This window comes from Quercus lobata, chromosome 2, assembly GCF_001633185.2.
Source record: "Quercus lobata isolate SW786 chromosome 2, ValleyOak3.0 Primary Assembly, whole genome shotgun sequence".
Classification (NCBI taxonomy): Eukaryota; Viridiplantae; Streptophyta; class Magnoliopsida; order Fagales; family Fagaceae; genus Quercus; species Quercus lobata.
The window spans coordinates 15,677,904-15,696,749 of NC_044905.1; the positions used below are offsets into that span (position 1 = coordinate 15,677,904).

Genomic DNA, 18,846 nt, shown 5'->3' on the forward strand with positions numbered 1-18,846 from the left:
GTGCTGTCTTAACTACCACAACTCACAGAAGGCCAGAGAGGGTGTCTAATGTGACAAACACTCAAGTAGTAACTCAAATGATCAACAAGTGTAGGATCAAGATCATCCAAAGGGAACTATATAATGTAAGAGATCCTCTATGGGCAAAAGGGAGAGAAAAAAAGAAAAAATTACTATAGCATCAAGAACTAACTTGGTAATCAAATCTGAAAGAAAGATATAAGAACAGATCTCCTCGGACATTGGCGAGGACGATTTTATTCATTATAAATTTGTCCATTTACATCTTCTTGTCATCTAAATCTACTTTTGTATTTGTCTAATTCATTAGAACCCAGTTTTCCAACCTATTATCTACAAATTCATTGTTTTGGGCTTTTTGGGCCTTAGTTCATCTATCTGTTGGGTTAGGGAACCAAATCGGGTCCTCACAATATATATATATATATATATATAGCCGAAACCTCTAAAACTCTCATAATTTTCCACATCATCATTTTAATTTATAAAAAATTTTAATTTTTTAAACTAAATAGTGAAAGATTCCTAACAGGATTCTCTCTCTCTTTTTTCCTTAACCTAAAGTCTTTTTTTTTTTTTTTTTTATCATGAGTCTTTCTTTTTTTGAAACCTAAAGTAAAAATAAAAATAATAAAATAAAATAAAAATCTAACGTGTGGTTTGTTTTAAATTTTTTTTTTAATTTTTTAAAATAAATAGTAAGAGAGTCCTAACAGGACTCTCTCTCTCTCTCTCTTTTCCTTAATCTTTTTTTTTTTTTACGTGAGTTTTTTTTTTTTTTTTTTTTTTTTTTTTATTTTTTTTTTTTTTTACGTGAGTCTTTCTTTTTTTTCTTTTTCTTTTTTGAAACCTAAAGTGAAAAAAAAAAAATCTAACATGTGGTCTTTTTTTAAACTAAAATTTGTTTACTTTTTAAAACTAAATAGTGAGAGAGTCCTTACAGGAGTCTCTCTCTCTCTCTTCCTTAATCCTAAAGGTTTTTTTTTTTTTTTTTTTTTTTTAAACGTGAGTCTTTCTTTTCTTTTATTTTTTGAAACCTGAAGTGAAAAAAAAAATTCTAACATGTGGTTTTTTTTTAAAACTAAATAGCAAGAGAGTCTTAATAGGAGTCTCTCTTTTGAAACCTAAAGTGAACAAAAAAAAAAATTCTAACGTGTGGTCTTTTTTTAAACTAAATAGTGAGAGAGTTCTAACAAGAGTCTCTCTCTTTTTTTTCCTTAATTCTAAAGTTTTTTTTTTTTTTTTTTTTACATGAGTCTTTCTTTTTTCTTTTTGAAACCTAAAGTGAGTCCTTTTAAAAATAAAAATTCTAACACGAGGTCTAATTTAAAAAATATATATATAACTATTTTTTTAAAACCTAATTCTAATGTAAGTCTCTCAAAAAGTCAAAATTTTATGTTTTATATTATATATAGATAATAATAATGATATGGCAAGCTCTAAGGATATGAGAATGCAATTTGTAGATCTACTATCAAGATAACATAGATTAGATCGGTGGTGGATAATAAATTTAATTGCAATTGAGTATTATGTGAAGTCATCACCATAGAATAGCCCACACTAGAATGTGTTATGTGGAACCAAGAAGGAAAAAAAAAATTCTAAACATTGAACAAAAAATTACTTATTTTCATTCATTTTCAAGTTAAAAATAAGTACTTTTTTAAAGTTAAAAATAAGTACTTTTAAGTATCGATGCACGGATTAATGACTAATAAATATATATTTGTGATGATTTCGTCTGTGGTACGGGTACCCCAAGAATTTTTCTCTTCTTATTTTTCATTGCCCAACTTTCAGAATCCCACCTAAAACGTCCCATAAAAACAACAAGAAAAGACAAGAACAAACTTTGAGTTAGACTTGGTGGAGTGCGCCAGGCCCGTGCAGTAGTGCAACGCATGGGCGACGCTTGAGGACCCCAGTAGCAAGCTACTGTAGTGGGCCTTCCCCCTCAAGAAATAAATTTAATATCGTGTGACCCAATGGGCCACATATCAGATATTAAACTGATAAGAACAGATACTACACTTGATCTTAGCCAAAAGGCCGAGAAAGGTATGAGTTGTTTAGAGTCAGTGTTCTTATTTTATATCTCGGCCTTCACTCCTCGCTTCTCTCATTCTTCGGTGTGGGACTACCGAAACTTTCACTGTTGTCGTGCTATACCAAATGTAACTTTTCATCAATATCGAGAGCAAAAGCCGTTGTCAACGTGATCAAGCTGACATCTGTGGCTTTCAAGTTTCAACTACAAAAAGACAAAGACTCAAATCGAGGTTTTTTGAGCATCAAATATTTTTGCTTACCAAACCGGCCAAAAAATTTCCCATCGGTCAATAATTCAATACCACTTGCCCCTTAAAACATATTAGTTAAAATATCAGGTTGTTTTGAGTTTTGACCCTGCTAAGCTTTAAGGCTTTCAGATTGATTCAGCCAAAACAAAATCATGTGTATATGAGTCAAAATATGAAAGAAAAGTAAAATGATTGTTACAATTAATTTCTAAGTTATGAGAAGGGGAATTCACGATGTAGGAACCACACAAAAGATTAAATTAAAGACTAATAAGATTGTGCAAATATCCTTATATTCTCTTCGGTCTGGCTAATGAAGATTCTTACAAGTTAGGATTTATACTTTAGACTTTTTTTTCTTTCTAATATTTCAATTTATACTAAGTAGAACTTTCTCTCTCCAATCATTGTGTGATGGGGGAATGAGGAGGATGATACTTATCCTATCAAAGGTATCTTCCCTTCTTTTGAGGAAGTAAGTAGGTGGAGAACATTATTCTAACAGATTGTTTAATGTAAAATGCATGGTTTTAAAAACCGAACCGGTCATAGAACCGTTTTTTTTTTAATTTCCGGTTGGACCCCGGTTTTTGGCCGGTTTTCCGGTTGTTGACCGGTTATTGACCGGTTTTGGAGCTTTTAACCGGACCGGATTGGCTCCCGGTTCCCGGTTGAACCGGTCGGACCGGCCGGTTCGGTCCGGTTTTTAAAACAGTGGTAAAATGTAATCTGAATGGTAAGTATAATCATTTAATGCAAATGTAAAAGTTGGGTTTTTAGGCACGACCTTCCCTAGTTCATCAGCTGTCTAATGGTTTTCAAGTACTTAGTTATCCCTCAATTAGATAGTATTCTTGATCACGGGCCGAGAATAAGATTCTCCTTAGCCACATGCCTAATGAGAGAGGGATCCTTTAGTGGATCGGACCTTATTACCCATAAAGGTCCTTTGCTTGCTCCTCCCTCTCCCTCGATGCTTGGATTGTTTCTTCTGCAACTGTCTTAGGCTAGACCTATTGCTTCCCTTTCCTTATTCTTATTCTTATGGCCTTTGGGCCCATGGGCCTCTTGTACTTAATTCATTCCCCACAATACGTATTTTTGTAATTTTTTTTAATATTGAAGAATAAAATCTTCTGAATAAGATTTTATGAATCTAATTTTATATAATAATGATTTAAATGGAATTACTTAAAATTCTTTTATACACACACATGTAATGTGTTAAATTAAGCGCTAACTTTGAAACAGGATGTTGACACTAATTTGTACCAAGATATTTCATCCTCAAATTAAATCAAAAATTTTCTCTAATACGATATGATATATGAATTTTAAATTTTAAGAATTCCACCATTATATTACTATAGGGACTGGGTTTGAGCACTATTCTTAAGGGATAAGTGAATTCAAGCCCAACAAGTCCAATATAATAAATTTGTAGAGAATGGGTAGAAGAATTGAGCTTTAATGAGTATAACAACAATTGAAGATGATTTAAAGAATGAATAAGCAAAACAAATATGGACTTGAGCAAGCAATTTAATCCTCGGCACTAGTCCGAGGAGCTTCAACTTATTATTTCTTGAGTGACAGTGACAATGGTTACAAAGTTAATTCAGATTGTTACAGTGTTTTCTCTAGTAAAATCTCCGATCCTTTTTCTCAAAGCTCCTTCTTCATTATATACTACTTTCATCATTCATCTTTACCATACATGTGCAGGTCAGATCTACTGTTGTTGGTCTTTGTCACATCAACCTCCTCCCGAAGCTCTTAGGTAGTAGCTGTGAGTCTGAAAAGCCACTGCTCAAGTATCATTTCCACATTAATGCGGCCAGAGTGTTAGTTGTGGAGCATTTAATGTGGAGGCAACAGCTTTTCCTGGAATTGCTCTACCGCCATGCTCTAGTGTGCTTATTTGCTGTACTTATCTTTTTCCTTGGAGTGCTTTGGAAGGTTGTCTTTGCTGGTAAATCACTTTTCTTCTACCTCGGCTTTGGCTAGCCGAGGACAGAGTTGTCCTCAACACGGTTTCCTGGGTTGCCATGATCACCACTGTCTTCTTCATATGCGATTATGGGCCTCGACATGGGCCTCAAGCCCAGTACAAAAGGTGAATGTATATCACTAGGCTCTATGACCCCACAATTACCATAAAACTTAGTTCATTAACCCTTACCCCCAAAGCACTTGTATGACACCAATTTTTTTTTTTAATAGTATTTTTGGCTTATTTGCTTATGTACAGTTTTTTAAAATCTTACTTTCCTTTAAATACAATCATACATTAACCAACTTTCAACAAATAATTTTAAAGTTTCTCCTTGCTCACAAAAAATCATAAAATAGATGGTTTAGATTATTTTAGAATAATATATTATATAATGGCCTAAATTATTTTCCAAAAATAATACAACTATAAAAAAAATTTTAAAAACTATTTTTTGATGGGTAGCTATAAAAATGACGAAGTTTTCCTTCAAATTGATTTAGAGAAAAGTTCTTCCAACCTTTTATGTGACAACTCGATCTAAGCATACTTGTAATTATATGATTATGATCTACTCTAATAGTTATGTGACTTATTTAAAAGATTTAATGAATCAAGTGGTATAATTCAATTTGGGTAGAAAAGTCTACAAACATGGGCTTGTGCTAAAGTTAAATACTATAATTTCATGGGTTGAACATCTGTCCATTTTTGTGCAAAGTAGCTTTTTTTTCCTTTTTTTTTTTTTTAGAATTCAATTCTTGCAACAATAAAAAATAGGAGATTTGAATCCTAAAAATATTGGTTGAAAATATCAGAAACTGTATGATCAACTATAAAACTCTTAATGTGCAAAAGAACTTTCAAAGGTTCATATTTCACATATTTTATTTCTAAAACAGGTCAAATTAGTACCCATACAAAGCCTCGTATGCATGTTTTAAAATGATAATATATTAGTTTCATCTCAAAATTCCACTTAAAAAGTGTAGTATCTTTCTTAGAAACGAAAGATGATGAAAAGATAAATTCCACACTTTCTGAGTACACGATGAAAAGAAAACATATGGGTCAATTTCTACAAAAATCGCCTTCTTAGAGCAAATTTCATTTCTGGCATCTTACTTAAAAACGAAACTACACTTACGTCAGCTTAGCACATATTTTACGTATAAAATACTACAATTTAGTATCCATACAAATACACCTATGTCTGCTTCAAAATTATACTACTATATTAGTTTCATCTCAAAATTCCACAATTTCTGATGAAAAGAAAAGAAAAGAAAACGTAGGCCAATTTCTACCCCCCCCCCAAAAAAAAAAAAAAAAAAAAAAAAAAAAAAAAAACTGCTTTCTTAGACCAAATTCCATTTTTGCCATCTTTCTTAAAAACCAAACTACAATTATGTTGGATTAGAGAATGCATTATTACCAAAATTTGCAATATTTGCAGCCAACATTTCTCAATAATCATCATAATGAATTTGAGGATTTAAGGACAATTAATCAATACAAAATTAGGTGTCTACATTTGCAATTCTTCAATATTTGATATTGTACACACAAAAAAACAATATTATATATCTTCCTCTGGCATTCTTAGAAAAAAGCTCTTTGCATAAAGCTCATTAAGGAGGTAACCCACCATCTGTTGGAGGAGTTCTGCGTTTCATAACTACCACTTCTAGGATGCCATCAGGCCGAAAAGTTGGAGAAGACAATCGGGGGTCTACGGGTCCAGGCAGATTAAAGGAAATAGAAAATGGTCCAGGTGGGCATAGTTGCTGGACTTTCATCTGGAATACAGCTGATGACTCTTTCGGAACTCCTACACCTGTTATCACTCCTTCTATGTGAACCTTCCCGTCACGTTGGATCTCACATTTTACCTTAGCTGCTAGAGTAAACATAATCCAGTTTGTCATCTCTATCTTTTCACTATTTTAAAAGGAAACCCAAGTTCATGCCATGCAGCGGTCATAATAGACACCAGTGAGTTTTAATTTTGCTTTTGCTGAGGAACTTACAACCACCCCCACCACCCCACCCCACCCCCACAAAAAAATAAAAAATAAAAGAAAAAAGAAATTGATGAGGGATGAAATCTACAAATGTCATTTGTGCACCTGGCTCACTTCCATTGCAAAAAAACAAGAACGAATGTCATGCATAAATAATGAAAATGGAGTAAACTTACATTGATCCTTTCGGACACCAGGAAGTGCAACTCGAAATAGGTAGGCACCATCACTAACACCAATGTCAACAAGACCAATAGGAGGTGCAGCACTACCTTCCTTTGCTGTTCCAGTTAAAACAACAGCTGGCTTCAGTTGTGAACGATCTGCAAAATCTTGCCCATCCATGCTGCCTATTGTAGCTGCTCTGTTTTGAGCTCTTCTCAAGGACCACCTTCAGACTATACAAAAGCAACCAATGAAACTTATAGTGAATCATGTGCACAATCACAATGAAAAAAACAGGTAGGGATAAGCATGTGATATATGTTAAATGGCAAAAAGTTGCTTCTGCTTCCAATCGCAGGTTACTATGCGCTTAATAAAACAAGTCCAGAGGGAACTTTGTGAATACATATTAATTTTGACAAATATATGTACAAGAAATTATTCACCAATAAAAAATATGACATGAACAAAAAATTAATTCTTTTTTCTTCTGGGCTAAAATATTTTATAAACAATATAGACTGCAAAACTGTCCGCCGCCTATATGGGGAGAAGATCTTACCTCACCTCTGAAATGGCAAGGCCAAAATTTACAGGCTGAAAACAAAGGAAAGAAGCCTTTTGAAAGTACGAATAAGGATTTGTCCCCCCTGGTTTTTTCATCCCTAAATATAGCTGAAGCTGTATTTTCATCCTTAAATTTAAAAAGTTCTATTTCTGTTTCTGAAAATGATAGCTAAAGATTTTGTAAGTTGTTCTTTTGGTTGGATCATGGGTAACAGAGCTGCCCATGTGTTGGGCAGATGGGCTTTTTTGAATTCTTTCTTGGGCTCCCCCCTCCCAAAACCCTCTCCTCTCCCTAAGTTGTTGGTGGTTTTGGAGGAAGAAGAAACCTAGTCTGTTGTGGGCTTGTTTTGTTTTGTATCACTACCCTTTCAATAAACATAATATAAAAATGTTCCACATTCTACTCTTCCGTTTACTCTTGTTTAAGTTTCAGGGATAAAAATAAAACCTAGATGATATTCTATGGATAAAAATACAACCTAAACTATATCTTTTTTGTCCCTGAAATATAGTTTAGGTTTTATTTTCGGCCCTAAAATATATATATTGTTACATGTTGACAAAAAAATTTAGCAAAATGGGTAACATCTTAAATTTTCAATGACGAAAATAGAAAATTCTAAAATTTCCAGACAAATATAGAACATGTAAGGATAAAAAGAATATTGTTTTCCTTTTTTATAAGGATGAGTTGTTCTAGTAAACACTTGCAAAGTCCAAAAGACGTGTCCATAATAAACACTAACAAATAGAGAGAACAGGTTACAGGGCTGTTTATGATGTAGCGAATAGTTTGGAGACCATTGTCTTGAGTGTTCTGCAAGGTAAAGACTGGCACTGGAAGCCTGCAAGATTAGAAGTTCTGGTATCCATCCAAAGCAAGCTTTCTATAGTTGAAATTGATGAAAAAGAGAAGCCCATTTGGATCCCTTCCAAGTCAGGTAATTATTCTAGTGCAGACACTGGATATGCTATCAGATTCCAACTTCCAGAGGACAAATGGTGGAAGATCATTTGGAAATACTGCATTTCCTAGACAGCATGTGTACAATGATGATGCATTGACTACTAAAGACAGATTACTCCAATGGGGCAACAATGGTTATGCAGCATGTGCTTATTGTAGAAGTCTGGAAAGCAGGAATCATCTGTATTTTGAATGTGCATTCACAAAAAGATTATGGAAGGAGGCTATGAGATGCTGTCCGATAAGCAGGCTTGAAACTGGATGGGAGAAATTTGTTGAATGGTTTTTAAAGATCTTGAAAGGGAAAAGCCTAAAAGCTGTTCTTTACAAGCTTGCTTGAGGAGCTACTCTGTATCCTGTTCAGCATCAAAGAAACGCAAGGACTCTGGTGGTCAAGTAAAATCACAGTTGATCTTTGGTTAGGTTGCGTTTGGAAACTTGAATTTGGATTTGGATTAGGATTTTAAATCAAAAGATTTGGAATGCCTTGATTTCAAATCCATTGATTTTAGATGTCATTTCAAATCCAAGAATTTTAAAGGTTTAAAATCCTTGGTGGATTTGGTCAAATCCAACTCCTTGATCTTTCAAAACTATCCAAACAAAGTATTTGAATTTTAATCATTCAAATCCATATCCACATGCCCAAATTCTGCTATCAAGTTGGAAGTCAAAGCTCAAGTAAAAACAAGAGAGAACTTCAGTAATTTAGTCATGAATTGAGTCTTATGTTGTTAGCGGGATAGTCCTTTGTCGGTCCTTAGCAAAAAAGCCTGTGGAAAAAAGTAATTTAGTTTTTTCTTTAGTTGCTCAGGTTTAGAGGATTTTTTCTTTTGTTATGAGTGGTGCAGGTCTGTCTGATGTCTTTTCAGTGCTTGTGTTAGTAGCCAATTAAGCTGCATGACTTGCATGTAATTGTGTTCTTTTTTTTTTTTTTTTTTCAATCCAATTGTTACAGCAAGTGTTTTGGGGAAAAAAAAAGGGGGGGGGGGTGTTGAACCCTTGTCTCCTTATAAAGGAAACCAAGTAATGCCACTGAGCTATAAGACTCTTGGCACTTGTAATTATGTTATTCGTTAATGAAAAGTACTAGCTCATTAAAAAAAACAAACAAATAGAGAGTACAGCTTTGCAATTCATTTCATAAGTAACTAGAAGACGATACCATGTAAAGAAATAACTAGCCTTAGACAAGCCACAAGGTGCTAAATAATTTGACAAATTTAACATGTATAAAATTTCACTATTTTACTCATCAAGTATGGGTGCCAGAGACAGCTCAACCACAGACTTTCCAAACATATGAAAGATTGGAATATTAGGGAGGAAAATCCAGTTTTAGAAACTCTGCATGCCTGCATCTTGATAAATAGCTAATACAGAAAGCACCTAAACATTTCAGATATAAAATTCACCAGCAGTAAGGTCCAGTGTTGTAAAAGCTCAAAATTCAAGACCTCAAGCATGCTTTTCCGAAACTTTTTGAAGAAGCCAAAAGTCACACCTACGTGTGTTTTTCTATTTTTTTGCTGAAAAATATATGGACCATTAAAATAACTGCTCGATCTTGAAGGATATGACATGGACATTGATGTAATATACAAAAACTATTCTTGGTGTTATATTACACAAACAATTTGTTGTTTACATATCAAGAGACATGAACAAGGATAATTTACTATTCTTATGCTTTTTGGTCTTTCCCTTTTGAATATATTTTGATCAAATCAAATACTTTATTTGATCATATCTATCACGGTCATATATTATTATAAAACAAAAGAGGATTATATAGAAATTTTATGTTTATATTTTCTCTGACTAGATTATTATACTATCATCCATTAACAACTGTTATTACCATATTGAGTTTATAAACTTTATTATTATATGTTATGTATCTTTTTGTTTTTAATATATATATATATATATATATATAAGTGATAGTGATAATTTAATGAAAAATACTAGTTCATAAACAATGGATATAAAGAAGTAGTAAAATCTCTAATAAAGGTCCCAGTACTTTCTGCATCCTCAAATATATGCCAATTACATCCACATCAAATAACCCACATCAAGCATAATGGAACTAAGTTCCAAATCGTTGATGAACACTTACTAGTTTCTCCATCCAAAAAGCAAATCAATGATCTCTTTCGGTAACACCCATTGAATCCCAAATGATCAAACAACAAAATTCCACAATTTGGGACCTTGGATGCCTTGGCTCGAATTTTATGTTGTAAGGTGGGCTGTTTACCCATGTCTTATTTGGGGATGCCCTTGGGGGCCCACTATAAGGATTCCTCAATTATGAACCCTATTGTTGAAAGAATGGAAAAAAAAACTTGCAGGTTGGAAGCAGTTATATTTGTCAAAAGGAGGTAGACTTACTTTATTGAAGAGCACTTTATCAAGTCTCCCTACTTATTATTGAGCACTTTATCAAGTCTCCCTACTTATTATTTATCTTTGTTCACTATTCCACAACATGTGGTGGACAGATTAGAGAAAATTCAAAGGAATTTCCTTTGGGGGAGATTTAATGATGTCTTTAAATTCTCACTTGTTGCTTGGGAGAAAGTTGTGTGGCCAGTGGAGTCTGGTGGCTTGGGGATCTGGAAAATTGGGCTGTTTAACCAAGCTTTGCTTGGGAAGTGGCTCTGGCGATTTGGGAATGAGGTCCCTCGTTTATGGAGGCAGGTTATAGCTTCCAAATATGGGGAGGACAATGGGGGATGGTGTACTAGAGTTGTTAGAGGGACACATGGATGTGGTATGTGGAAGAACATTAGGAAGGGGGCTGAGAGTTTCTTTGGTCATGTGTTGTATGTGGCGGGTGAGGGTTTCCGTATCAGATTCTAGCATGACCCTTGGAGTAGCCCTTCTGCCTTGAAAGTTTTATATCCGGCATTGTTTGCTATTGCTGTGAACAAGGAAGCTATTGTTTCTGAAATGGTTGATTATGCTCTGGATGGGGGTGGTAGAAGCTGGAACTTATGTTCCCGTCATGCATTTCAAGACTGGGAGACAGAGATCTTTTAGGATTTCTTTGCGTATATCTCCTCCAAGTTACCTAGGGGGGGTGATGATACCATGATATGGCAATTGAATCGTAGTGGTGTTTTTAATATGTGCTCTTTTTATACTTCATTGCTAGCAGCCCCGTTGGTGTCTTTTCCTTGGAAGAGCATTTGGTATGTTAAGGTACCTAAAAGGGTGGCCTTTTTCTTACGGACAGGTGCTAGGGGTGGGCTTCTTACTATAGACAACCTTGTTAAGAAGAAGTTACCTCTTGTGAATTGGTGCTGCTTTTGTCAATGTGAAGAGGAAACTGTGGATCATTTATTGATCCATTGTAAGTATGCGTATACCTTGTGGAGTGAAGTCCTTCGTGTGTCTGGGGTTCAATGGGTGATGCCGAAGAATGTTGTTTCTCTTCTTACTGCATGGTGGAATTGGTTGGGGAGTCACACTTCAAAAGTGTGGAATATGGTTCCAGCATGTCTTATGTGGTTAATTTGGAAGGAGCACAATGCTCGTACTTTTGAGGAAACTGAGAGATTTGTAGACTATGTGAAGTCTTTGCTACTTAGGACTTTGTTTGAGTGGTCCCGGATTTTGGGGTTTACACATTGTCATTCTTTGTTTGACTTTCTTAATTCTGTTAGTCTTTCTTTTTGATTGGTTTATACTCTTTTCAATGCAGTGAGTTTACTATCGTAAATTCATTGTGCTTTTATTATCAATAAAGCTGTTATTACCTATCAAAAAAAAAAACATGGCAGTGCCTACATCAAACGCCCCATCAACAGTCATGCTAAGACTGAATCCAACTACCAATGCCTACATCAAAATATATGTACTGTATAAATTTATCCCACCCCACTCTAGTGCTCTTCCGAAAACCACATCCATGAGTTCCTCAAACAGGTTTTGAACTCCACTCAACCACACACCCCCATAAACTTGTTTCCTCCACCCCCAAGGCACCAAAGCCACTTCCCCAACAAAGCTTGGTTAAAAGTTGCAAGCTTCCTAATAGTCAACCTTCCCTAAGCAACAGGAGTACACACTGTATCCCATCCTACCAAATGATGTTTTAACTCCTCTGCCACATCTCCCAACAAGAAGTTCCTCTATAATCTCACAATCCTTTTTGCCACCCTAGTTGGGATAATAAGGAAGGATAAATAATAAGTAACCTATCAAAAAAAATAAATAATAAGTACATAAAGTCAGCAAAGTGCTATTCCAAAAGCATCATCCTCCCCCCTTTCGACAAGTAAAGTCTCTTCCAACCAACCAACGCACCATCCTCTCTATAATAGGGTTCCATATCAATGTTAATTTGAAAGATGTCCCTATAATAGGGGTCCATCTTCTCTATGTATCTTTTTATTAGAGTTTATATATATATATATATATATATGTAAATAAATTAGAGGTTACTCTATTTTATATTTGAAAAATGTGTGCTTTACTTCAATTAGATGTGCAGATGCACTTGGTGCTAGCCTCCAAGAGGCCTGTACACTCGAGTGTGCTTGACGCTTTTATCAACTCTGGTGAGGTCAAGAGGATTCCAGCTATCAGATGCATAAAGCACTGTGATATATCACCAAAAGTGAGGTCAAGAATATTCAAGCTATTAGGCTTCATTGATAAGCTATAGACATCCCACAGATACAAACGTCCCAAGTTAATTGTGTTATAGCTCTCTCTCTCTCTCTTATTTCCCTGAATTGGGCCAAAGAGAGCAGCATTGAGAGGAGAGGGGTACAGAATGAGTCCCAATGACCAAATCTCACGTCATTCAGGCAGTGCCGAACTCTAGCAAAGTCACATTTTGGTACTTAAATTACATAAATTTCATGTCATTCTTCTACTGACATGCGGATGTTATAGAGCAAAAGGTACATCCATAATTGCTTCCTTCTTTACCAAATAAGATAAAAAGAAATCAAGCCAATTTCCTCATTGATTGCATGACAAGGAGGTTCAGTTCCGCATTAAATGGACAGAAAGTAACAATCAATTTTATGTCATTACTAACATGATCACTTCTTATAACTCTAAAAAGGCCCAAGAAATCCTAATTAAGCTCTTCTCTAGTTACATATGTAATGTTAAGATCTTCTCCAATTACCTCTAAAAGTTGAAAGAAATAATTGACCTCTCAATAGTTAAGCTACCGAATTGACAGAATTAATAATTAAGATACCAAAAAGAACTTTGGCTAAAATTAATAATTTAAACCTTTTTTTGCTTAAATCAATAAGTTACACATGTACCCATTTCTTTCTTAAAAAGGAGGGGGAGTGATTTTGAGGTAGAATCCATTACAGCTTTGGTAAAAGCATCAAGTGCACTTAAGCGTGAAAGTCTTTTAAAGTCTAGGTGCAAAGCGCGAAGCCCAAGCACATGCTTGATTGAAGTGCACATTCTCAAAATATAATTCTATAACCACTAAAATTGTCACCAACTTCTTCACATAATTTCTTTCACCCTTTGTTTTGTGGTGGGCCCAAACTGTGAGTGTGTGAGAGAGCAAGTGAAATTTTATGTGAAAATTTCGGTGTCAGTAGCAGAACATATAAGGGGGAAAAAAAAAGCTGGTAATATATATATTTTTGGCCTATTAGCTAAAATGAATATTGCAATTGCACAAAGTTTGTAAGTTCAAATTTTAACTAAGTTGTTTTGATTTCTTAAAAGTTTTTAAATAGTAAATTCGAAAACAATTATTATTGGAAAATATGGTAATAATCTAGTCACAGAATTTTTTTTTTTTTTAATAAGTCGACATAAAAGTTTAAACATATCATTTTTACATAATTATTCAGTGTTTTATAAAAATGCATAACCAAGTATATGCTTCAATTAAGATATATCCAAAAGGCAGAGGTACAAAAGTACAGGGAATATTAAATTATCCTAATTCAATGTTATGTAAACAAAAAATTGTTTGCGTGATACAATTTAAGAATAGTGTTTGTATAATGAATCAATGTCAAAAATATCAACACCATTTCCTTCAAGATCAGGCAGTTAACGGTTTTAACAGCACTGACATATTAGCCCTTGCAATTATTAAGGTTGCGTTTGGATACTTGAATTTGGATTTGAATTTTAAAGTAATGGATTTGAAATGTCTTAATTCCAAATCCAACCAAATATTTAAGTATGTCATACGGATTTCTAAAATTCTATAGGTTAAGAAGTTATTTCAAATTGAAGGACCTTAACGGATTTGTATTTAAATTTTAGTCAGGGCCGGCCCTTCCCTTAGGCGAGTTAGGCAATTGCCTAAGGCCCCCAAGTGGAAGGGGGCCCCAAAATTTTAGAAAAGAACCAACCGGGTAGTTTCAAATGAATTACAAAAATAATCTGGCACATCCTTTTAACCAAAAAAAAACAAAAATTTTGGTAAATCCTATTAAAAATTGGTTCTAAACAAAATCATTGACCAAAAATCAACCAGATAAACTACAAATCCGATCTAAGAGATTAACCACAAAACAATCACAAATCAAAACAAATAAATCCACTCAAAACCCTAAAAATTTTACCTTTCTCTCTAGTCTCTGCTCTCCGCCTCTCTCTAGTCTCCAGTCTCCACTGTCACTGTTCAGTCTCCAGCTGAACCGCCTCAGCCTCTCTCTGATTCTCTGCTCTCCGCCTCTCTCAAGTCTCAACTGCTCACCTCACCGTATCAGGTTCTGAGGTTCAGGAATCAGGTATAAAATTATAAATATTTGGGCACAGGGCACTGCATTTTATTTGTTAAGAACTTAAGATAACTTTGTTTGTTTGGGCCCTCCCTGGCTGGTTTTGTAACTTTGTTTATCACTTATCAGTTTATCATTATGGCTGCCTGGACCCTCCCTGGACTGGGCGTTAAGTTTGGGCCTTCAAGGTTTTTTTTTTTTTTTGTTTTTTTTTTATATTATTATTATTTTTTAAAGTCTGCATTTTTTTTTTTTTTTTAGTTATAGATAGGATTTGTTTTTTGTTTGTTTGTTTGTTTTTTTTTATTATTATTATTTTTTTTTGGTGGGTGGGCCTTATTAATAAGTCTTGTGTCAGTGTTATGACTGTGCTTAAATTTTTGTTATGCTTGTGCTTATTTTTTTTTTCAATTTATGTAGGTTGAGATTGCTAAAAACTTGTTATTGTTCAGTGAAACTACAACAATATTTTTTATATAAATCAAGTTCTATTTCTCATTTGCTCTACACTTGAAAGTTATTTTTTTATTTTAGTCTTTATAAATATATTGTTTGATTAGAAATGTCTACTAGAAAATATATATTTGGATATGAAAAACTTAAAAAAAGAAGAAAAATTAATTGAGTCTCAAAAAGGATCAATGGATAAATTTATTATTAATAATAAACAAAATATAACACAAAATTTAGATGAAAATATCACAAATGAGCACAAAATTCACCAAAATAATTTAGAAGAAGATGATGTTCAATTTTGCAATACAACAAATCTTGATAATGAACTTCAAAATAATTTAGAAGAAAATGAAAATAATTATGAAAAATATAATATAAAAATATTAAATAAACATTAATTTAATTAACATATAAGTATAAAAAAAATGCCCAATTTTTAGTTCTCACCTTAGGACCCAAAATGTCTAGGACCACCCCTATTTCCCTCTCATCCTCTCTTTGCCTCAACCCACGTCACACCGTGCTCCATGGCTGATCACCAAGCTCTCCTTCTAAACCTCCATGGTCGGAGCTTTTTAAGCTCATCACCTCTAATCATGCATCACTACTGAAACCCAGTTAAAATCAAATCACAACCACCACCACGGCCAAAACCCAGCCAAAATCAAATCGCAACAAAAACCCAGAAGCCCACCAAATCACAAATCAAATCACACCCACCGAAATCAAAACACAAAACCTACAAAACAACCAAAATCACAAAATGAAAACACTGAAAGTGAACCCACCATTAAAAAAACATATATTGGTTTTGTTATTATATTTTAGAAGAAGAATCATCTTGTTAAACTAATTTTAGATCCAAATTAATCAAACAAATAAATAAATAAACAAAAATCACACACCATAATCTGGTGAAGTTTCGTGAGCCACAATTTCACCTAAATGGATCGTCTGAGTTGAGAGGAAGAGATTTTCATAGTTTTTGGCTCGGCAGCACAATCTTCGATTTCCTTTCTTGATGTGGCTTTCGCTCGCTCCTCTCCTGTCAGCCTAGGCGACGTATAAAGAGAAATAAAAGGAAGAAGAACAAAGCACCGTATAAAAAAGAAGAAAAGAAAAATAGTAAGAGAAGAAAGACGAACTGAGATCAGGTGCACTGTCGCATGTATTTTTTTATACATTTTTTACTTTTTTTTTTTTTTTAACTTTAACTCTCCTTTAATATATTTTATTTAATGGTTGAGATTGAAAGTTGTTTTTTCAACTTTTAATCTCAGCCATTAATTATAATTGCATCAGGGTATTGCACCTGAATCTGAAAAAGACAAAGAGATCTACAAATACACATACACATACAAATACACATACACATACACATACATAAGCACGCATAAACACATACACATACACATAAACATACATAAATATAAGCATGCACAAACACAAACACATACACATACACATACATAAGCACATATACACACACATACATAAACATACACATACACATATACATACACATACAAATACACATAAATATATACACACATACATATAAATATACATATACATAAATATAAACACACATACACAAAAACACGTATAAACTCAAATAAACGTAAACATACACACACATAAACTTAAATATAAACATAAATACACATAAAGGCTCGATTTAGCACACTAAAGTAACTAATAAAATTGTTTGAGCATTGGTGTTAATTTGCAATTTTTTCTAGTCTATATGAAGGTTTAATTTTTTTTCAGTCTGTATGTGTGTTTATGTATATGTATGTTTATGTTTATGTGTGTGTGTTTATGTGTATGTGTGTTTATATTTGTTTATGTTTGTTTATGCGTGTTTATGTGTATGTGTGTTTATGTTTGTTTGTTTTTGTGTATGTTTGTTTGTGTTTGTGTTTGTGTTCATGTATGTTTATGTAAATATGTGTTTATATTTATATTTATGTTTATAAATATAAATATATATAAACATACACACATACATAAACATACACATGTACATACACACTCATACACATACATAAACATACACACATATATAAACATACATAAATATAAATGAACATAAATATAAACACACATACACATAAACATAAACATAAATATACACATACACACACATAAACATACACATACACATACACATACACACTCATACACATACACATACATAAATACACATACACATACACATACACATATATTTCTAATTCTCGCCTTAGGCCCCAAAATGTCTAGGGCCGCTCCTGCTTCAAAAACCAAAAGCAAAAAAACATATACTACTTTGTTGACATTCAATGCTTTCCGGCAGAAAAATCCTTCCTTTTTTTTTGTTTTTGTTTTTGTTTTTGTTTTTGTTTTCTGAGAAGTAAGTACTAACTTAATGAAAAAAATAGGAAGGAACTAGCTTTTTCTAGCGTTTTCTCAGTATTCAAGCACTGCTCTATGTATGTTTATGTTTATGTGTGTGTGTTTATGTGTATGCGTGTTTATATTTGTTTATGTTTGTTTATGCGTGTTTATGTGTATGTGTATTTATGTTTGTTTGTTTTTGTGTATGTTTGTTTGTGTTTGTGTTTGTGTTTGTGTTTGTGTTTGTGTTCATGTATGTTTATGTAAATATGTGTTTATGTTTATATTTATATTTATAAACATAAATATATATAAACATACACACATACATAAACATACACACGTACATACACACTCATACACATACATAAACATACATAAATATAAATGAACATACACATAAACATAAACATAAACATACACATACACACACATAAACATACACATACACACTCATACACATACACATACATAAATACACATACACATACACATATATTTCTAATTCTCGCCTTAGGCCCCAAAATGTCTAGGGCCGCTCCTGATTTTAGTTACCCAAATCCAAATCCAAATCCATGCGCCCAAATCTTACCATCCAAACACACCACAATTACCCCCAAATATTTTAGAGTTAGCTTGGTTTAGCAAAAAAAAAAAAAAAATTAGAGTTAGCTTGCTTTAACAGAAACCCTAAGTTAAATTTAAAAAATCAAAAATCAAAATATAAAGCAGGACATGATATATAAGTAAATAGTAAGATCGAAGAACCAGAAATGAAGGATTGTAACAAACGGAAAATAAATTACCGGAAAATTTGCCGGGAGGAAAACGACGGCGTTTCGGAGCAGTGCCTCTCTTTCTTTCACACTGTGAGGGGAGTGTGTTTGGTTCTTTTTAGAGGAGAGAAAAAATACAGGGGGTTAGTGAAGAACGGCCATTAGCAAATCGGAGAGTGCCACGTCAACGTTCGTCTCTCCGCTGCCATTTGGGCGGGAAGAGAGTGAGCGAGTGAGTCCAAATATGTGAGTTTCTCGAGGACTCCCTTTTATGGCAATGACTGATTAGGATTTTGATTTTCTTTATGTAACGGCTTGATTTGATTCGTTGTTGTGTGTAAAAACTTAAAAAAAAAAAAAAAAAAAGGTTCTATTTTGCTTAAACGACTGCCGTTTAGACGCAGCATAATCTATGGCATGGCGTTTTCATAAGGAAACACTAAAGAGCACTTAAAACT

General features: G+C 33.6%; 1 protein-coding gene and 1 non-coding gene across 4 annotated transcripts; both read right to left on the reverse strand.

Annotated features, from left to right (window-relative positions):
• Window positions 1–1,893: 1,893 nt before the first annotated feature.
• Window positions 1,894–2,089, reverse strand: LOC115978470. The gene has a single exon (XR_004088746.1). It is a non-coding gene; the product is annotated as a U2 spliceosomal RNA (small nuclear RNA).
• Window positions 2,090–5,769: 3,680 nt separating this feature from the next.
• LOC115974705 (increased DNA methylation 3) lies at window positions 5,770–18,706 on the reverse strand. 3 transcript variants are annotated; one of them, XM_031095186.1, is made up of 3 exons: window positions 18,419–18,706; window positions 6,521–6,742; window positions 5,770–6,217 (listed from the first exon to the last, which is right to left on the reverse strand). In XM_031095186.1, exons 2-3 carry the CDS (start codon window positions 6,687–6,689, stop codon window positions 5,952–5,954), a joined length of 435 nt encoding a protein of 144 aa, XP_030951046.1. In that variant the 5' UTR covers window positions 6,690–6,742; window positions 18,419–18,706; the 3' UTR covers window positions 5,770–5,951. The 3 variants fall into 3 exon arrangements, with proteins under 3 accessions (XP_030951046.1, XP_030951044.1, XP_030951045.1); XM_031095184.1 differs by lacking the exon at window positions 18,419–18,706 and adding an exon at window positions 14,619–14,900 and having other exon boundaries at window positions 5,770–6,220; XM_031095185.1 differs by lacking the exon at window positions 18,419–18,706 and adding an exon at window positions 14,619–14,899.
• Between the last annotated feature and the right edge of the window lie 140 nt (window positions 18,707–18,846).